Here is a 22,337-nt window from a genome sequence, read left to right on the forward strand (position 1 = left end):
TGGCAGCTGCTGGGAGATAACACACACACCCACAAACAAATCCAGGGTATTTTTCCAAGAATGCTTTCATGGTCAATGACACGACCGGGAAGTGTTGCGGCATTCGTCATGCCGGTCACCTTAGGACTCAACAAAGGAATGACTGTCGACCAGAGGCTCCCAGGAGCTGAACATCCAGGTCAGGTCACCTCGTGTTAGAAGCGTGCGAGATTTCGGGAATTTACACATACTAACTAACTTTTTGTAACTGAATACGTTATTAGTTACAATTTTTAGAAAAGTAACTAGGTCGTTACATCGTTACCGAAAAAAGTAACTGGTTACTGGGCAACGAGTTACTTGTAACGAGTTACGTACAACTCTGGCCGAGCTGCATGCTATTTTGCCCTACTGGGCCCCGTTCCCCGACCAACCCCGAAGGCCGACACCACCGTGCCCTTCTCTGCTCTCTCGAATCTTCGGGCACTACGAACACCATCTGATAGCATGTGAACCCTGTGAGTGATTGCCTGAATGCCATGTGTGTGTTTGCTATATGTGATTCTGGAATAGCAGGCCGATATTTGTCGGGCTGTCCTTAAACTTTCCATTCAATAAACTTTCATACCCCCCCCCCCCCCCCAATTCGGCTTGTGAGGGTAAGCTGTTGCCTATAGAGAAGGGTACGGTAGCGGAAGAGTACCGGCATAGTATTTTCGTCCGCCCGTATTTGGTAGTGGTAGCAGTATCCCGTTACTTTTTTCTAATTTGTTGCGACGTTAGTATTGCTCTACTTTTTGCGGAGTAGCGTGTAGCGGTATTCCGTTACTCCGTTTTGGTAGCGGGTACAAAACTGCTCTGTCGTGATGACGAATGCCTCGAAACGTCCTTTCTGTCTGTCCCTTACCTTTCGTCACCCCCGCATGTGAATCACGCGGATGAACACGCCATTAGTACCCGGACAGCTGACGCACATTGGTACGCTGCTCCGAGCAAGAAATAGGTAAACCGAAATCAATTACTAGAAATAATCTAAGTGTTGAGGCGCGTTTTTTCCTGCAATATTTTTTCACTGAAATGTCCCGATCAGTAAAACAGAGGTTCTGAAAGCATCCAAAGTAAATTTAGAAGTTTAGTTTTAATTATTGAGCGGCTCGCTTACCGTTCAACTTTTGGCCGGTGTCTCACAGATGAAAGAAGGCTTTTCAGTAGCATCACCTGTTCACAACTTAAGCCGGGCGACCTTCTTGGAATACCAGGAATGTCACTCTTACTACTTATGTCACACGCAGTATTTATTATAGGTTAATCAAAATCGATTTGTTACTGTACTCCTCATGATTGGAAATTTGGAGAATCCACACTTCCCAGCTATGTCATCGAACTCAGGGTTCCAGAACCCGAGACAGTTTGTTCTTCCCAAGACACTAACGTATGTGAAAAATCTCCTAGCCTGGACCGGGTCCAGGTAGGTCACCCATGTTCGTCCACTAACGCCAACAGTTGCAAAACTTCGCGTCGACAGGTCATCGAACTTGAGACGGCAGATATCAGCGTAGGACACGACACCCATTCTTGTACCCAGGGCTCCTGGACCTTTGGCAATTTCGCCTTCTACGGGCAGCTGGCCAGACGTCTTTAGTGCAAATGCAACACCCGCTATCGATACACCATGACACAGGTATCCGGAATATTTCCCGCTCATATTCGCTAATTTGGAGTGTATCGATAACAGCCGGTGGTGGTGGTAGATCTCTGTCTTAGAGTATAACATTGGTGGGTAGAAGGGGGGCGCGATGAAGACTCTCTGAAAGACAAAATTTTTGTTACTTCGTTTTACTGCAAGTTTAAACTCACATTCCCTATTTTGCTCTGTTTGTTCAATATCATAAATTTAATGTGTGAAAACTAGGTCTGTGTGCAAAATCGCCAGAGCAAAACCTAATTACATGGGCTTGCTAGCAAAGGTCACAATAGGAAGCCACAAGAAATAATCTGCAACGAAAGCAAGAAAAGAAAAGTACTGCATGACTGTAGTGCTCGTGTATAATGTGTGTACTTTCAACATGTGTTGTTTCGGTGCATTATTTGGTGCTTAAAAAATATAGAGTTGAAGCATTGGAAATGGAACAGGAACCCGAAATTCCTACCCTACCAACATTCATACTATACAGCTACCTAAAGAATTAGCGCTCTATCGACCCCTCTGCCCCTTAGATAGAATGACTTACCCGTGGCCCAAGTCGTCGTAGCAAACCCACTAGGTCCAACGCACCAGTAAACTCTTGTCGCCCATTCACCATAAACCCTAAGCCTAGTAAATGTGTAGACAGCTTCTGTCTCAGCTGATCCGCTAGCATTACCATATGCATGCGATGCTTCTCTTCAGGCTCGGCCCAGTAAAGATATATACCGTCGAAGGCAAACCGTCGACGAACATCAAACACGTAGTGGGCAAATAAGGACTGCTGCCAGGCATCGTTCAACAGCCTCGCCAACACGATGTCGCTGTCTTGTGTTCCACCGAAAACAACGTACAGCGACCTCTGTTCGCCCAGGTTCTTAAGCGTCTTGATTGCTGCCACCTGTGATTGCGTTGGTAGGACCATAGGTTGGAGACAGCAGAATACCAGATTATGGCATAATGGAAATGGGAGGATGTTGGGGCTGTACGCTCCTTCTGATGAATTTTGAAGGTAGTTGTAAACGCAAGTGAACTTCGTGTTGGGTGAGAGATCAGTCATGAGATCAGCAGCCGGCGCGCTCAAGGTGTCGTCGATGTCATCAACGGTCGATTGCGAGAATGGTTCCTGGACGCTTCGTTTGTGGAAAAGGAAAGCCTGGAAGACATGAAACTGATCAGTGACTAGTGAAAAGTATTGTGGACGTGCAGCAAGTATACTTCTCACATGAAGCCATCCAGATCACTAATTCATTTCTGCGTTACCTACTCCCTGTTCCGGCGGTAGTGCTGCCACTTTAGCGATTTTGTCGCTGAATTTAGCGAGTTTCTGCACTGTTTGGCGACTTTTGTTGTGTGTACTGTGTGTCCAGCAGATCATGAGATTTTTCGCGACACTAAAAATTTGAAAACATCGGTAAAACAGTGGTTCGTGAGAGTATTGAAGTCTCTATGGCGTCGGTCTAGAGAACGAGGAAACAAGCAACGAAATGATTCTGGTTGGTATGCTACTTGAAACCGATAAAGCTAGCAAAATTGCTGTGCGCTCCTCCAGGAAGCAAGGTATCAACGAGTTCTCCCAATGAGAAAGACCGCGTCGACGTGCCACATTGAGACATTCAGAGGGAGGACAGCGTGCCGTGAGCCTGCCGGTGCACGTGCGCTGGCGACTGGAGAGGGAAAGGGGCATGAAAAGCAGCCCACACTGCAGTGAATGTGAGTGGGAAGACTAGTCAAAAGGACCTCGGAGACTGTTTCCCGGTGTGCATCCCCGCTTGTAGGCATTCAGGAAGGCTTTGGGCAGTTTTTAATTACGGGAAATTTATTATGTAATTGAATTTTGAAAATTGCTAAGCGAACCTCACTTTTTTTAACAGAAATATAAAGCCCTCCACGGATAACCGCAGACCGAACAAGAACTATGCACAGTGTCGCAACAGAAATAGTCGAAAATGATTATTAAAATTTGCGCTTGAGCCCCGCCTGCTTGATTGTCGCAAAGACGAGCGCATGAAAGATGCGAGGAGAGCAGTTTTATCACAAAGAAGGCAAAACAAATGAAGGCGGGGGCACTCCTCCGCGAAACTAACATTTCGGGCGCGCTTCTTTGTGAAAATCAGGGTGTCGAACCGAAACGTTTTTCGTTCCGGTTTTCGTTCCGGTTACATCATAAACGATCCGGTACCGGTTCTGCTCCGGAGCAAAAAAATAACGGTTCATACCGGTTTTTAACCGGTTTCGCTTCTGCTAGGAATATTCATCCCCGAAAAAAAAATCAATGTTACAAAATGTAAACCCGTGCATTCCGCACACATGGTATTTAAGAGGCCATACAAGTCGGGGAGCAACTCCGATTCACGATTTTCTCGATTCTAGATGGCGCCACGCTCGTCCTTATCACGCCGTTCGCCACCGACTCACGAAATAATCCCCATTGTGCATGGTTGACCTCGCGAGTTTAAAGGGACTATCGCATCCGTCCCGGTCGATTCCGAAACTGTAGTGCTTTTTTACTCCGCGTTTATCACTGATAATAACGCCGAAAACCCGACGCGAATTGGCAGCGTTGTTCCTGTGTAGTTTGACATAAAAAGTGGCAAGAGCAGACGACGCATTCCGGGATTCCCTCTCTGGAAACGTCACACGGACGAGGCCAATCACTGCGCGCCCTTTGACATGGAGAATACCAATCACGGAGCGGCCGGAGGGACCTTGGTAGCCTTGGCAACCGAACGACAGGCGGGCGGGCGAGGCGGAATGCTAGGGGACGGCGTCTTCTCTGTTACCGGCTCGCGGAATGTTGTTTCTGGTTAACATTGAACGTGTTCGTAGAGCCAGGAGCGTAACGCCGTGTTTCACGTAACATGGTTACGTCTGCACTCACACTGGTAAGCGAAGGTCAGCCGTATTTACCGAGGACTTTTCACTTATTATAGTGCGATGCGAACGTCAAGCAGACGATCTCGGAGACAATCGCCTTGCGCTGCGCTCCAATTCGTGTGCCTGGCTTACGTCATCATCGCGTTGGCTGCAGATGGAAGGCGGACCTTTAAAACTCGTTTACTTAATACGTAAGCTGTTTTCTTCCTTTCTTTTTTTCTTAAGAAACATATCCCCCCCTGTTTTCGGAAGAGAAATTTGGCAAAGTTGACTCTGAAGCGGTGACGAACATTACCCTATCGGTATCATACATACGTTCCCGGATGCGATAGTCCCTTTAAGGCGGCCCGCGCCCTCTGCGCCGTTTGTCGAGTGGTAAAGTGTCGGACTTTGCCACGAAAGGTCCGTAGTTCGATTCGAGACATTCACGTCTTTTTGCTTGTCTCCTATTGCTACATGAGTACTTTTTTTACTTTTACTTTTTTTGTTCTTATATATTCCTGCTACAATTATTGTTTTCACAAGTCACTACCGCCTGTACTGACTGATTATAGAATTTTTAGTTGCTCTTCGTATTGTTTTACTAGTGCATACTTACTGTATGCCGACGTACAAGTGTGATCGGATAGTACGGATGCCGGTATCTCGGAGGCTCTCAATTGGATCTACCAGCGGCTGTAAATTAGGCTATAAAGATTGCCTACACACAGCGCTTACAATGCCAGTCTGGAAAATCTGCTCGAAACGGTATTCCTTTTTTTTTCTGCACTCGCTTACATAATAATAAGAATAAGAATAAATAATAATAATTTTACTCAAGAAAGCAAACTACAAATATAATAAAACAGGCCCGTCTAAGCGGAAAAGCTTGTGGCACTGGGCCTGAAGCAGTCAGCGGCATACAGTTTGACAGTACATGAACATATAAAGGTACTACATCCCATGATAAAGTTGCCGTAGCGCTTTTTTTAGTTTGTACTTCGATTCCAAAGAAAAACTGTCGAAGGGGAGCTCATTAAAGATACGAGGTAAATAGCATTGCCTGCGACAAAGTCCATATTTTGTGTGTGAGAAATGCACAACACGGCAGCATTCGCTAACCGGGGTCCTATATGAGGGGTCCCAAAATGTTTTTACAACATGCAATAGGTGGTATGCAAAATAGCCAAACCAATCGGCACTGCCACCAACGGACCGCCATTATACGGAGAAAGCTTGTGTGCCATCCAAAGCCGTGTCCAAATCCAGCTCTCTTTGCTGCTCCTGCTGCTTCATTACTTTCGATTTGCTCCTCGCGTTGTACTTCTGCGTTGATGGCAGCATGCCAAAACCTCACTTCCTCTGTTCTGGCGGCAATGAGAACTGGACGACAGATTTGCCATCGGTCCCGTCAGTAAGCGAGGTGGCGATGCGGGACTACTACGGAAAATCAGGTTCATCCAGGCAGTTGCAGAAGTCATATAACTTCGCCGCAGAGTCATACGTGGATTGCGGTACCATCATGACGAATACTGCAGATATCAGGTAAGAACGCTGAATGACCAACCGTGTGTACTGTGCAATAAGTGCAATAAGTTGTACGCGTTTGTGGAAGGACCGGCGGACGATACATGTGCGGTTAAGAGGGGTTAGTCGGAAGGGTAAATGTGTGACGCCTGCTACTTCGGCACAGTATATGCATCGAAAGAGTGTAGAACAATAGCTGCAGGCCAGGTTTATGCGTGAATTTGTGGAATTAGATATTCCCAAGGACATTACAACCAACGTGATGCCAATGTAGATCAACTGTGACTAGCGATTTACCGTTGTGCGCGCAAGCATGCACCGCTCTTGATTAGCGTAATTTCAAAGATTAACAATCACGACAAAGTGCTCTCAGAAATCTGATATTGAGGTTGAACGAGTGCCATTCAAACTTGCTGAACCAAACAAAACTAATTTTCTAGGTCTGGCAAGGTATACGTTCGTGGCAAGTGCTACAGGAGCCAAAGCAAGAATGGTCCACCTTATGTCACATGTCTTGTGCTGTGCCCAAGTACTGGGTTGGTGGCAGACTCATGGTGCCAGTGCCCTGCCGGTGTTGCTGGAGCATGCAGTCACGCCATGGCCCTACTTTGCACAGTGTCCCTCCTGAAAAAGCATGGGTTTGACGAGTCTCCACCTGAACTGGCGTGCACAGAGCTCCCACAGCGTTGGCGCCGTCCAAGGCAAGCTGCCATGAGAGCAGCAAGTATTCAAGACATCGATTGGAGGAAGCACCGAGAAGGAGGAAAGGAAACACCCACATGGTCGCGTCTCTTTGACCCACGAAGAGAGGACAACCGCGAGGAGAGCATGAACAGTGACGTCAAAAGCCTGGCTGAATGTCTTGTAAGGAAAGGACACCAATTTGCTATTGTGCTCCAAGAGGGATCAAAGCTGCCATTCAGTGAAACAAAATTTGGTGAAGCCCTGCAAGGTTCACCTGCCACGTATCAGCAGTCTCGCAAGCCTGCACAATTAGAAGTATGGCGGTCACAGAATATTGAAATAGTTACAGAAATATGTGACCCAGGAGTGCCCACTAGGATCAATCTGTTTGAAGATGCTGTCGCTGAGTATCAACTACCACCACTTCTCGACAAGTGCCAGGCAGATATCTTGAAGGTAATAGAGCTTTGGGAATACGTCTTAATATCCATGCCACCAGGGGAGAAGCCCTTCTCACCGTATAAAGTACATTTTTTGAGTCTTGGTATTTATTGTGCCTGATTAGCCTGAAGTTTTCGGGAAATATTTTTTTCTAAACTCGGGGGGTAAAAATCGGGTAAATAAACATATGCACTAAATTCATGCGAATTCGGATGAAAAAAACTTCCAGTGCACTAAATTTTGGGAGAAATCGGGCTCTATTACAAACAAACTTTACTGGTTTGGTACAAACGGTGATGTAACCGCATTTGCTGCCAAACGAATAAGCTGTTGCATTCCTACAGACATCCCAGTGAAAGCAATTTGCCGGGTAAAAATCGGGTTTCACCCTAAAGTGTCAACCTTCAATTCGGGGTGCAAATTTTGGGAAGAATCGGGTAAAACCCTAAAACTTCAGGCTCTACTGATTAGCAATCCACACATGATCATTGATATATTTTTGGCTACGAAGCTAAGCTGGGAAACATGTCACATAATGCTTGGTACGTTCTGTTTCATCCTTTGGTAACTATATCCATAAGCAACATAAGTACCGCTACTGGAAGTGGCATGCGATTGATTTTATCTTTTTGACCTTTAGGAAATTGTTCTCACAAGCGAGGACGCAAGAGTTCTTGAACGGAACACCCGTCAGCAGGCGAGCAGTAAAGGATGGCTCTCTGCAAGGAAGTTGCGGCTTACTGCGTCACAATTTGGCCATGTTTTGCACCGCTCTCAGTGGACTGAAAAGGGACTGAACAACCTAACTGCTCAACGTGACCTGTCCAAAGTACGAGCTGTGGCATATGGAAGAAAACACGAGGATGTTGCCGCACAGTGCTACGAAGGTGTAATGAGACGACTTGGGCATGATGTCGCACTATCAACAGCCGGCATTGTGGTGGATCCAAGCTGCCCTTGGTTGGGTGCCTCACCAGATAGATTCGTGCATGACCCCACAGAGGCTAAACCTAATGGTGTGCTTGAGATCAAGTGTCCGTATACATTGAAGGACAGCGAGCCTTCTTTTGCCAAGAATAACATACCATATTTGACTCTTGACGACCAAGGACACCCAAAACTGAAGAGAAACCACAGCTACTATTATCAGGTGCTGGGCAAATGGCACTGACTGGCTGTGAATGGGGAGACTTTGTTGTTTGGTCACAAAAGTGGCTGGCAGTTGAACGAATATACTTCGACTCAGAAGGCTGGATGTCTACAAAGGGGGCCCTTGATTCATTTTACTTCAGAATTTTGCTGCCCTACTTGGCATCACAAACCCAGAAAACACAACAGAGCGTCTCGGCCTAATGTGCAATGACTACAATGTGATATGATACATGATCAAATGACCTTTAGTACAAATATTTCCCTGTTTAGATTTATATTTATAGCGCATTCTTTTAGGACATATCTGTCCAATGTGATATTTTGTGCCAGCACCTATATGTTACATGTGACTGTGTACGTCCTTGGCCTCGTGCAGAATGACAGTGGAATGATCAGAGTTGCACGTAACGCGTTACTAGTAGTCAATTACTTTTTCCAGCAAATTTTAACGCAATCAATTAATTTTGTGAGCAAGTACTTTGCCAAGTAATCTGATTATAATTTTCGGTGATCAATTACTGAGCAATCGATTACTTCTTAACCTTCTGTCACCAATGGAAACACTTTTCAGCAAGCCAATCTATTCTTCTGTTCCACCACGAGTTCGACTAAAGCAATGACGTAGTGGTCACTGTGACGGCCGTTCTAGTCCACACGTGTTCCATGCACACCACAGTAATATGATAATCCCTTACAACCGCGACCTACTGGAGCAACAGTAAAATAGGTGACTATTTTGATAAATTTTGTGGGCTGAACATAACAGTAGTTACAAAACGAAGCGGATGTTTCGACGCCTATACGATCGTCCTCATCTGGGACAGTAGGCGAGAAATTTAAAAGTAACACGTTACATTTTTAATCGGTAACGTATTAAATTTTTGATGAAGTAATTTGTAACGGTAAATAGTTACTTTTCGCGTAGTAGTGACAGGAATTGTAATCAATTACTTTTTTTTAGTAATGTGTACAACTCTGGGAATGAAACATGATCAAGTGACCTTTACTGCAAAAATTTGCCTTTTTAGATATATAGGTGTATTTATAGTACAGTCTTTTAGGACATATCTGTCCAACGTGACATTTTGTGCCTGTGTTGTTCTTAGATGTCCACGCTTGCTGTTAAGAGGGGATACGACCTCTGGCGGCCCCATGTATTCTCTATGGGCGAAACAATGCGATCTTTTGCAGCTAATACTGAACCGATTTGGACCAAAATGGCCTTGTTCGATAGATTTTCGAATTTCAAAAATTCACATTGGAGACATTTGCAATTTTTTTTGCGGAAGTTTTTAAAAACCTTACAAAAGCTGCAAAAAATTTATAAGTTCGGTCTCTCGCTTTTGGAAGTTCGTAGCTCGTTTACTGTGGCACATATGTGAAATGTAATCAGTAGCATTTACGCGGAATTCTTTCTTGAATATTTACGTGTCCATGTCATATCTGTCCATGCCTCCAGTTGTTCACAATATTGAAAAAACTTAAGGTATGTACGGCTCCGTGAACTGCCCCGTCTTGCCATCGTACAGTAGCGCCACATTGCTGGTCAGAAGAGAACTTCATATCGTTCCGCGGAATGCAGTCACTGTTCTGGCACCCTATCCCAGAAGGGGTTTCCCCGGCAGCGGAAGCGTGAAATTGAGGTCGTGAAACCTGTCTGAAGAGATCCACGTTGAGTAGGTCCATAGTAGGTCGTCGCAAAATAATGGGAAGGCCTTGAGTGAGAATAGGGAGAATAGGCGGCATAGAACAGGAAAGCTTTGCTACACAGCCACACAATATTCGTCTCGCATCGCATGCACGTAAAAAGAACGGTAGGGTTAGGGGAGGTGAGGCACAGTGAGACCGAGTGGTGTTATCATTCGGTCTCCCGATGTGTTGAAATTGGAAGACAGTTTTCTTTCTTTTTTTAATGAGGTAATATCAAACAGTCAAAGACTGGATTATGGAAAGGCCGAAAAATAAGGAATCCCAAGAGGATGTCTGCGAAATAAATAATTTATGAATAAAACGTTGAAAAAGACTCCACGTAAAAATTCACTTTTTAACAGAACTTTTTCAAAAGAAGCTCTTTCTCTATCCACAGCTGTAAGATCAACCCCAGTACATGAGGGATGCTGCCAAAAAGTGGCATGCGCTGGACAAACAAAGTTATTTTAAATGCATAAAAAGCATTTAGCACATTAATTCCCAATACCTGTCCTGAGCACAGCGTTGTGGATCTACCTGATGTAGCAGATGTAACTTTTCGAATATATATTTTTCCTTTCTTGGTGGCCTCTGGCTTGGGTCCCTATCAAAAGGCCGAAAATCAGAAGGCCGAACTATCAAAAGGCCGACGCTCAAAAGGCCGAAAAATCAAAAGGCCGAATGATCAAAACGCCGAAAACTCAAAAGACCGATTGTTCAAGAGGCCGAAAAATGAAAAGGCCGAAGGGTCAAAAGGCCGAAAAGTCAGAAAGCCGAAGGGTCAAAAGGCCGAATGCTGAAAGGCCGACAAATTACAAGGCCGAATACCTAGAAGGCCGAAAAGTCTTAAAACTGGCGCGGGTTAAGGGCCGGAAAGGGGGACTACCGCGTTTGCTAACCTTTCCCCTTGTCCTTTTTTTTTTCTTTCTTGTCTTTTCTCTACAATAAATATCCTCCCGCCTCCGTTTGCGGGCAGGTTGACGCAATAAAGTGCCCAACCTGCGGTGTAGTTCTGCGCGCAATCATGCTTGTGCAGATAAGAGCCAGCCCGGTGCCCAGACGAGCACCGGGCCCTGTGTTTTATATAGCTGGGAAGGGAACAACACTTGCGTTCGGAAACACCCTATAAATATGGAGATAGAAAAGGCACAGAAAGTTACACCTATTTAGCACCTTTATTATTTCAACGGAGACAAACTAACTCAATACTACAAAGAAAAGTTATGGGCCACGCCGCGGAGAAACTGTTCCACATCTCGCGTATTTCTGTTATCTAACACTCGCCTAAGGCGCTCTTCCCGGAGTCGCTGCTGCTTTCGTGGAAGGGGGAGGGCTTCCCCTCGGATCAGCCGCTCGATGCGTGTCTCTGTCGTCTCCTGTTCTGCCTGCATTTGGGTAATCAGGCTGAACGTGCCCACATGCTCACTCCCCACCAACGTGTTCCAACGACGATGCCAGGCCTCAACACCATTGTTCGTTCGCGGTTGTTCGTCGTTTGTAAGGTGACACACATTCCAAAGAGATGGCGGGAACGTGGGGGTACTCCTGATGACAACTGCTTGGCCGTCAGCAGTCGTGCGGCGCACTGGCCTTCCCAGTACGTAATTTGTCTCCCACCAGTCGAGCAAGGTTGATGATTCCGGTGGAAACAGCGGCTTGACCGCTGAATATGCTTCACGCACCTCTTCAACAGGAAGGAACGCCAAGGCAGCAAGCTGTCTTACTCTTGTCGCAAAGTCATTAATGTTTTCGACATACAGCCTGGACAGCCCTAAGCTCTGCACTCTGCGCCACAGTATTTGGCACAGGTGAAAAAAACACCCGTGAATGTTCGCATCAGGCAGCTCTACTCGAACAGCATTGATGGATGCGATCTCAAAGTCCACAATAATGTCTGAAGGGGAAAGCAGTACTTGGTGCTCTGCTGCGAGGTCAGTCACATCGCGAAGAAGCTGCTGGTAGGCCAGCTGGGTTCGCCGGGACATCAAACAGTACACAAGCGGGAACAGAGCTCCGTGGACATACCCGTGGATAGTGTACATTTGTTCAAACAGTCTGGACACTGTTTTAAACGTACCGTCCATTAGCCAAGTCGCTGATGACTCAAGGTGTCGCAGGTTCTCGTCAGTGCAAAACACAAAAATTCTTGCCCCATCATCACAAATACTGTCACGGCGAAGAAATGACTTCCCTTGTAGTGAAAACCTGAACCGGTCACCAATCACCAAGTCTTCGACGGAGTCCGGCTCGCGTGGAAGGCCAGCCTTGCGCACCCGCCGAACCAACTGCCTCATTGCACTATCACTGGGTAGCTCCTGCCTTGCAGCGACGTTGACCGAGTTGCAGACTTCTTGTACAACCCTTGCTGGAGCTTCGCGTGATGTTGGCGCAGTGTCCCTAATGGCCGCTCGTGCGTTGATGATGTCTCCCCGACAGATGTGTGGAGCATGCAGATGACACTTGGTTTCCCTCTTCAGGACATGCTCTCCGTTTACGAGTTCCGTTATGATGCGCCCGTGACATTCCATCTTGCGCTCACAACGCCAATAATGCCGACTTGCATTAACCTTGTCCAGAATATACACATGGCCATCGTTACAGCCAATTTTAACTTTACCTTTCTGCGAGGAAAGCGTTCGCAGGGCTCTACCTTCCATGTCTACTTCGGGTCGCACGTAGGTCTATGCGGAGCAGCTACCCGTAGGCGACTGGACGTGAACGTAGCGGGCAAGAAGGGTAACAAAGGACAGAAGGCATTTAGTCCATCCGTTTGGGGGTTACGACCTGAGTACACCCTGAGTACACCTACAGCCTACTTTCCCGTAAGCCTGTCTTTAAGGAACAAGAGAACAAAGGACAGAGGCCGTTACTCCTTTCGCTGAAGGGTCTCCTCCTCATATCACCATGAAACCTGTTTCCCCCTACGACGGAACTTTGTCCTTTTCTTGGGATCCGTTGTCCATCTCAACATTGTTTTATTCATTTACTCATCGACCGTATGGTCTTTCGAACTTTTTGAGCGGTCGGACTTTTGATTTTTCGGCGTTTGAAGCGTTCGGCCTTCTGTTTTTTCGGCTTTTTAAGCGTTCGGCCTTTTGACTTTTCGGTATTTGAAGTATTCGGCCTTTTGACTTTTCGGCTTTTTAAGCGTTCGGCCTTTCTATCGTTCGGCGTTTTGACTTTTCGACCTTTTGAACGTCGGCCTTTTGATAGTTCGGCCTTCTGATTTTCGGCCTTTTGATTGCCACCCCTCTGGCTTTCGATAGTTCAGTCTTCCGAGTTCTCGGGCTCGGGGTCCAATGATGGGTGTAACAGGGGTGTCACATATTACACCCAAAAGAAGGGTGCTTATTGGGTATATTGACTCAAAAAATGGCAAGTTCTGAAAAAAAAAAAAAAAAAGGCTTGCTCCCAAAATTCACGGAACACTATTTGTACTGATGTACTGCAACCTGCATTTGCAAGTCTGAGCGTCTTAGCTGCCTAGACTCTTGGGGACATGTTTACAAAAAGAAAGCGCCTGGTGGGTGATTGTCAGTGAATGACTTGTACTACCCACTCAATGAATTTTAGAGGAGATGGTGTCGCTCTATATATTTGGCAACCCGAACGTGATTGTCGTCGTGTACAATAAACACTTGCAATAACACAGTCATCTCTACTTTTACTTTTTGTTTTCTGCCTAAGTGATCGAAAGTACGTTATCTAAAGGGAAGTTTGGTGAAACGATTTATTCCCTGTATTAGTTCTCAACAATTCTATCCTACTTACTTTGTAGAGCTCATTTTTTATCGCAGTTCGAATAACAATTTCCGTATCTTGGCTTCCTTACTTTTCGACCTCACGGTAATTCGGTTTTCTGGCTTTCCGGCCTGCTGATAGTTCGGTTTTCTGAATTTTCAGCCTTCTGATCGTTCGATGTTTTAATTTTTCGGCCTTTTAAGTTTCGACCTTCTGATATCTTGTCTAGGTTTCGAAGGATACATGTATGTTGTAAGGACCAAATTTAGGTTCACCTGCACATAGGCGCAAAGTAAATAAACTAAAACTGGGTGTCCGCCCATTTAATCGAAAATCGTTTGGTCGAATGCCGTTTGATCGACGCCGTTTGTTGGAAAGGCGTTTGTTTTGAAAGGAGTTCAAAGCTCCGTGGAGTGGGTCGTACGCACCTGTTTTTCCGTAAGTTTTGATTCGAGCATACGGTGCAGGCAATCAGTGTCCTCTGCTTTTTTATTTATTTGTTTGCTTTGTTCAGCCGAAGAGGGGAGGCCACTGGTTATTTTAAGACCTTTGTCATTTACGAACAACACAACTGAACAGAAAAGTGGGTACAATCCGACGAATTACACATATTGAAGAATATGGCCTGACGCTGGGAGCAGCCGACAGTCTGTGCTTCTTCTGGGCACCCTTCTCATTAGTGGCGGCAAATTTAAAAGGAAAGTTCTGAAATCGGATATCCATATGTGTGCGAAAGCCGCTTGTCTGTGGAAACTATAAGAAGGAAATTTCGCCATGGTACAACAAAACATATTAAATTAATAGCATATAAAGCATATAAAGCATTAGTTCCGAGTGGCTCGGGACTAACATCTCCATTTTTTTCTTTTACAAATCAATCAATCAAAACATTAGGAAGGGAGTTGCCTCAGGACAGAAGCCGCCGATATTTCGAACCGAGACTGTTCTTCTTCTGTTCTTCTGAGACTGTTCTTCTTCAACAGTCTCTGTTCGAAATATCGGCGGCTGCTGTCCTGAGGCAACTCCCTTCCTACATCTCTACCGGTTCGCTGGATTTCTACCCATCTACAATCAAAACATTACTTCCCCTCATTTAGAGTATGCATCTGCAGTCTTGGATCTCTGCACATCCACGCTGTCCGAGAAAAAAAATAAAAAAAATAAAGAAGACAAAATGCAAAGGTGTGCTGCACGGCTTATCTTGTCTAGGTTTCGGAGGACTTATTCGGTTAATGTTTGTAGCGACAAATAAATTTAGATTCACTTGCACACAGACGCAAGGTAAATACACTAAATCAGAATAGTCAGTTAAATACAAAATGCGTCCGCAAAATGTTCTAGTGTGAGATCTCGGCGCCAAAGAAAAATCAGCAGGTGAATATAAATAAGCGAGGGCCAACGAAATATAACATTTGGACTCCGCGCTGCGTCCAGAAAGTCAGACAAGCTAAGATAGCAAAACATCAAGAAGTCACCAGATGCAGTCCACAAAGGGACAAAAGGGAAGAATTGGCTTTCGTCGGGACCTCCTTCTTTCTTTGTAGCTGAGTTGACCTTGGCAACCCAAACATGACGTGAGATCCCCGCATCTCAATAGTCAAGGAGGTCACACGTGTTTTTGGGACTACACAATCCTGCGGAGGAGTGAGTTATTACTAAGGGTAATGGTTACAGCTTCCTCCAGGCTGAGACCCGTATGTTCGTGTGGCGCCATCTACGAGCGAAAAAATCGTGAATCGGAGATGCCGCCTCACTCGTATCCCCTCTTAACATGCTTGCTGTGGGAAAAGTTGATGCTGCTGCTTTGACAGCACTTTATGGTCCTGTTCATAGTTAGATACCCTGTATATATTGTGCAATATTTTGGATGTTTTTTATTTGCTGGACATACCTGTCCAAGGTGATATTTTGTGCCGGTGTTGTTCTTAGATGTCCATGCATACTGTTAACAGTATCTCTCATAAACGCTTTGCGGGACAAGTTGATGCTGCTGCTTTGACAGTACTTTATTGTCCTGTTCATAGTTAGATACCCTGTATATGATATTGTGCAATATTTTAGATGTTTTTTATTTGCTGAACATATCTGTCCAAGGTTATATTTTGTGTTTACTGTTTTTGAATGTGACTACCATTGCACGTCCTCACCCTCAAATGCAATGACTTTACGGAATGTGATACGACACAAGATTTACTCTAATCAACTACAAAAGCTTTATTTTCATGTACTGAACGACCCTTTCCCACATAAACGAGTTATCCTCCACAGCTTATCGCCTGTACCGCTCCAAGCCTCGTTAAGTTAAACATGGCTCCACACTGCGCATCCCGGAAATGCCATTCTAGCGACACTTGCAGAAGGTAATGAGAGAGAAGGTTTGGGAAATCATCATACAGGTATACCCAGGTGAGGGGTCCCCAAAGCTTCTCTCTCATTACCTTCTGCAAGTGCCACTAGAGTGCCATTTCCGGGATGCACAGTATGGAGCCGTGTTTGTTAACTCTGCTTGGAGCAGTACATGCCAGCTCCATGCAAAGGTTGCCCCAGGTTTGTGACAGTGTTGTTACAGAATAAAAAAGTACCATAAGTGGACACAACAGTCCCCTGATCACAATGAAAATGCACAACAAGCACATTGAAAATAGTGTTTGTCCTTGCACAGCATACTCTAGTTGCTGTCGTCAACCAATGGACTTTGGAAGTTGGTTAGGATAACAGCAACAGCCCACATTTGATTTGCTACTGGCCCAAGGCTCAGTGGCACAACTCTATCAAAAATGTGAAATGACTTTACGCGCCGAATTCTACGTTCAATATGAATTCGTAATGACGCAATCCGTTTCGTTTCTTGTACTTGTGCTGCAGTGAACTCTTCGTTACGAAGGAAAGGTGGAATATTCAAGTGCACTTTCTTTTTCTCCAGGAGATCAGCAATAGTAAAACCCTTGTCTGCCATGACAGAGTCCCCTTCTTCGAATGGCAGCTCAAGAAATCCACTCCTTATTACGCACTCTCTGTCAGACGTGCACCCAGTGAAAAGTTCTGACACGAAAGTTACCAGCCCATTTGGGGCTATTCCAACGAGTCCCTTGAATGTGTTTGCACTCTTGTATGTCGAGTATGTGCTAGATTGAAGAGCTAATGAGCTTGCAACTTCACACCTGACCTCTGTTGCGTCTAGGATGACCCTCGTGGTTGCATCCCAGGCAAAAATCTGGAGTGGGACCACTTCAAAGTGGTTTATTGGACAGGTCCCACTTTGAGTGTGGGACCACTTAGTGGTTGGGACCAGTTGAAAGTGGAACCAGCTTCACGATGGTCCCACTTGAAGTGGAACCAGTGGAATTGATCCAGTGGTCCCCTCTGTTAAGTGGTCCGGCCACTTAGCAGCTGGGACCACTGAATGCATGACCGAAAATAATGCGTAGAAATGCACATATTGCTCAAGTAAATTACCGTTTATTCTGCTAAAAGCATACACTGAGCAGAAATAAATAATCAATACATCTCTACATTTACATACTACGTAGTATAAGTCTGATCACTCACTGTGTCTAAACAAAGCATATGCCTGACTGTGCGATGCACTCACGGACCACAGGGAGCTTTCGTTCGTTGGCCACCTCACATCTTGTATTTTCTTAGAGAAGATGACACGACACTCCTGTTTTCCATGCAGGTCGCGACATACACCCCATTCCTCTTCACCGTACGTTCGGAATCTTCTTATCCTGTTTCTCTTCAAGTTCCTCCGAAGTTTCTAAAATGAAACATCTAATTAATAGTAATCAAAACATCACGGTCATCACTCATACCTGCAAACATTCGCGACGTGCAGTCCGATTGCCGTTTTACAGTGCGTTCTTGCCTCTACGCCGTTTACGTCTTCTTGGCGTCAAAACTCTTCCGGGAAACCGACAATGTGCTGCACAGGAACCATTGTCATCGCATTGTCTCACAAAGCGCACTGAAACACACGTAAATAGTGCACACGAGATACAGCATCACCATCCTTGCGACGGTTACTGAAGACAAAACGAACTTGCTGCTACGCGTTGAAGTTCTAGTTCTAACTTCCAACTGCCATCTGCCACTCTCGCCCTCTCGCTCCGTCGCCACCATCGCTCGCCTCTCGCTCTCTCCTCTCCCTCTCGGCTCTCGCCGTTTGAAGTTTGAATTGCCGTGGCGTCTTCACATTGCATCAGCGGCATCAGCCTCTGCAATCACTTTTTTGTTGTTGTTGTTGTTGTTGTCTTTCTTCTAGCATTTAGCTTAATTTTTGTTGTTGTTGAGATGTATTTTTTACATTTCTCTGGTACTTAATATGTTATGATATTCACCTCAGATGAGAATGTGCACTAATTGGAGTTACAGCATTCGCAGACGCGCGCAGCTGGATAAACAGCAATAAAAAGAGACCATGCCTGTGCTAAAATAGATCAGAGTAATAGATCAAACAAAACATGGCAAGTGTGGACAAGATGAAATCTCAAAGGGGGAAGCTGGGAAGCTGCCCAACTTGGAGTCTCAGCGACCATTCTGGGAACAAAATGGTACCTGTGAGGCTCCAGCTGCAACTTCTGGAACCATCTGAGACCAGAGTGGTACAACTGATGTCGCCAAAGTGGAACCAGCCACGCCACTTGGGAATCCAGCTGGGACCATCCACATTCAACTGGAACCATTCCGGGACGATCAAACATCCAACTGGAACCAGTCCAGATTCAACTGGAACCATTCTGGAACCAGTCCAGATTTTCGCCTGGGATACTTTTCCTTGAATGCGGTGGGCATGGTGGTGTTCACTCCAGAGCGAGGCTGCCATAGTGGCAACTTTAGTAGCTTCAAATACATAAAATTAAGCCACGATATGCAAATGCGAGATACTGTTCACTGCGAGACTCCAAAGCGGTCTGCCAAGTCTTGCTCAAAGAGACCCAAGCGGAGCCTTACAAGCACAAGGAACAACTCATTCTTTGTTGAAAGCTTCCGCATCCTGCCACATCCTGCCTGTGGTGGAGTGTTCCCTGGCTTTTACTGTCGTGCAATGTTGCAGCCATTTTCCCCAGGGTCAAGATAGTCATGAAGAGCGTCAAAAATTTCTAGGTCTGGCAAGCCAGTGTAGAACTGAGTTCTTTCATCTGATGTGCACAGAGAATGTACATCCATTGCTTTTGTGCAGTGGTCGTGTTCCTTTTCAAGCTGCATGAGTTGAAACTCAACCTTCTGCTTCTCTTGAAGTATCTCCTTCGCCCGTTCGTTTGCATGGCGCAGCTGACTTTTCAAAATTCGAACTACTTCGTCTTTCTCCGCAAGTTGCCGCGTCAGTAACTGCACAATGGTACCTTTATTGCAGCTGCAGGTGTCACTTTGAGGTTCTTGCGTCTCCATGGGCTCGGGATCTTCCAAAGGTGACGAACTGACGTGACTGCATCCCTGAGCAGCAATGGCATCGGGATTTGACGCACTGCTACAGATGCCACTGTTGTTGTTATCTTCACTTGTTGCAACTGGTGCTGGCACACTGTTACCACTGCTGTCGCCAACCTCACATGTTGCTACCGCTGCTGGAACAGACAGAGCTTCCACGGCACAGCACGGCACTGCGGTTTCTTTCAGGCGGCGGTATCCATTTGCCACATTTGAGAGAAAGTCTGACGACAAAAAGTGCTTGGAGCAGACAAATGTTGTCTTCTTGATTACCAAAGGCACATTCTCGTTGCGTAGTTTCACAGCCTTTATCCACAATGCCCTCCGATTTTCATCGTTCAGGAACCGGCAAAACGAAACCTGAGGAGCAAACAAACGAAATCGCATCAACCTGCGACACAGCTTGCATTTTGAGACTCACCTTATTTCCCGCCGCATCTCGATAACCTAGCTGTCTGCATCCAGACACGCAACACTGCGAAGGCATTTCTTAATAAGAGATAAGAGTATCACACCGTACGAACAATTCGGGCGTCCGGATCATACGTACAATGGCGGACTGAGAGAACTTCGCGAAATCGACGACAGGTGGCGTTTCCATTTTGCATATGGTCTATTTACCTTGATAATAACTCTATTATTCATGCAAAACTGACATATTGATAAGTATATTTCTGGTAAGTAAGCATTATCAAATATCTGAATTCATTTACAAGGCGTTTGTGCAAAAGACTTTTCAAAATTTCCGTCGTAGAACAGACTTGTTATTATTACCCGAAAACTTCAGTAACATATTTGAAAGGCTCCTTTCCTCCATGTTCTCCTTTCTTTTTCTTTTTATACCCGCTCAGAAAAATGATGTCAGTCGACAACCCCAGTGACAGGGGACTCCCTTTCTTCTGGTGTACGAGTTCGCAAAACCGTACAAAGGAGGAGAAGGGCGAAAAAGGCTTGGGGTCCACACACTGAAACCAACAAAAAAAGATATGGGAGGTCGAGCGGCAAGGCCTTGCAGCGAGAGTCGCGATATTCCCAACACAGTCTTTTTTTCTTTTTCTTTTTTTCCTGAACGCCAAGAGGAACGATTCGACAAAAAATAAAAGGACACATTGTAGAAAAATAACTATGGTCACCTGACAACATAACAGGTTCTTGTTTGAGTGTGGCAAAAAAGTACAGTTCGGCCTCCTTATTATGTGGGACAGGATAATATATGCCTTGTTTTCTTTTTTAAGAATAATTTCTGAAGCGTAAATTTTTACTCCAGATTTCGTTGTGTTGGATGCTGAGGTCTCAGTTAATTCAATCTAAACTTGAAAACGTGAAATTCGTTCGTGGAAAAGCTGAAGAACGGGACACAATAAGAGCCAAATTTATGCGTATTTTAGGAAAGGGAAATTTTCTATTTCCAAAGTGCTGTCCGTTGACAATACAAAAAAGCCATCTGCTGTACACCTAACATTTTATTAATATGCGCGTTGCTCCACACATGCGCATTGCTTAGAACTCAGTTGATGTTGATGTTGACGAAAAAAATAATAGGGAGAAATATGAAACTCAGTAACATGCCTCATACCGTAACGACCCTCGTTTTGTGGTTGTACCAATATAGCAGCTGTCTATGAACCAATCAATGTCAATCCGTATTACAGGTCACTTCTTTTTATTTAGTTATTTTTTTCCTATTCAAAGAAGTACCCGTGAGGTACCCCGTTAGCATCGTGACAGCTCGTTGTGTATGGTTTTCTGTTGGATGTAACGGCTCGTTGTGTGTACTGACTTATGGATGTATCGGCCAGAAATGGAAGTAAAGTCTCGTTGGATGCACCGGTCGTTTGTGTGTAAGAGCAGGGTGGATGTAACGACTCGTTTTCGGATGTAAGAGCATGATGGACGTAACGGCGCGTTGGATGTAGTGGCACGGAATCGCTCTAACCTAGGTTCCTACCGGGGATGATTTTTCCGTATCCCGGAAATTACAGGAGCGCCGTTGTGAACAGCTGAGGAAACGGATCATAGCCGATCAAGTGCTATCACATTATTTGTTTAAATTGGGCGACGGGATTTTTTAAATTAACATGCATGCTAATGCACAGTAAAACCACTGAACAAGGAACATAAATGCGGTTACACCCACTGCGCCGCTTGCGTTGCGCCGATTACATCTGTTCTTTCTGTTCCTCTCTCGCAAAGTTTGCTGAGTGCAGACAATGCGGTAAGATTAGGAAGAGATTCTCCAACAACAAATAAATATTGACTATGACACGAGGTGATTCATCACTGGTGATTTTCCAAGGTCTTGCTACCTTCTACTTATTTCTGGGAGATCTGTAAGCCGCGTTCTTTTATAAAGGGGAGTACTACAATATCTTTCAGTTCTTACTTGCATCTATATTCCAGGGGCTTTTAATGCACAATTATCCTCACTTTACCCACCACACACTTTCTTTTCGTAGTAAACATATTGTATTTTTCATATTCGCTGGCTAGTCTATTTGCGAGCACCAAATGCTATGCATTCCAGTTATTTGATTTCTAATACAATAGCCACAAAACTTTTTCATAATCTACACCATCCGGATCCAGGACAATTGCTCACCGGACAATTGCTCACCAGACAGTTGCTCACTGGACAATTGCTCACTGGACAATTGCTCACCACAGAACCGCTGGAGCCGGACAATTGCTCACCGCCTCTTTCACCGCACTTATATGTAACTTTATTTCGCGGTTTTATGTGATGTGATTTTATTTATCGTTTATGGTGCTCATAGAGTTGACTTTTTATTTGTTAGCTGAACTTGGGTGTACCTCGAAATAAAGTGATCGAAATCCTCATTTCAAAACAAACTACTGTAAATAAATGTTATCTGGCTATACAATGCACAGTTGCGCGCGGGAAACTGCCAACAGCGAACTTGACTAACCTGGACATAGCGGTGCAAACACTGAACTTGGACAAAACAATAAACCACCGTAATAACCACCGTACTGTTCTGTCGTCTCCGCCCTACTAAGCCTAACGGGCGCTAAAATGTGTCTTTCGTTCGCTAAACCGACTCGGACAAATATAGAAAATTCGTTAATTTTAGTGGTTCAATAATGATGTGATTTTAAATCTTCCCCGTCTCGTGTCTTGGAAGATCCTGGTGAC

The 22,337-nt window shown here is 45.1% G+C and overlaps 2 protein-coding genes across 2 annotated transcripts in view; one reads left to right on the forward strand and one right to left on the reverse strand.

Annotated features, from left to right (window-relative positions):
- Nucleotides 1-1,262: 1,262 nt before the first annotated feature.
- LOC135396012 (uncharacterized) overlaps nucleotides 1,263-22,337 on the reverse strand; it is a 47,540-nt gene continuing 26,465 nt past the window's right edge. Inside the window, exons 3-4 of the mRNA XM_064627082.1 lie at nucleotides 2,211-2,819; nucleotides 1,263-1,786 (exon numbers count right to left, since the gene is read on the reverse strand). Of these exons, the coding sequence (XP_064483152.1) occupies nucleotides 1,289-1,786; nucleotides 2,211-2,819 (1,107 nt within the window). The 3' untranslated portion in view covers nucleotides 1,263-1,288. The remainder of the gene's footprint in view (nucleotides 1,787-2,210; nucleotides 2,820-22,337) is intronic.
- On the forward strand, nucleotides 6,007-9,431 carry LOC135396011 (uncharacterized). Its single transcript, XM_064627081.1, has 3 exons — nucleotides 6,007-6,064; nucleotides 6,487-7,186; nucleotides 7,812-9,431. Exons 1-3 carry the CDS (start codon nucleotides 6,042-6,044, stop codon nucleotides 8,340-8,342), a joined length of 1,254 nt encoding a protein of 417 aa, XP_064483151.1. The 5' UTR covers nucleotides 6,007-6,041; the 3' UTR covers nucleotides 8,343-9,431.

This window comes from Ornithodoros turicata, chromosome 5 (genome assembly GCF_037126465.1).
Source record: "Ornithodoros turicata isolate Travis chromosome 5, ASM3712646v1, whole genome shotgun sequence".
Taxonomy (NCBI): Eukaryota; Metazoa; Arthropoda; class Arachnida; order Ixodida; family Argasidae; genus Ornithodoros; species Ornithodoros turicata.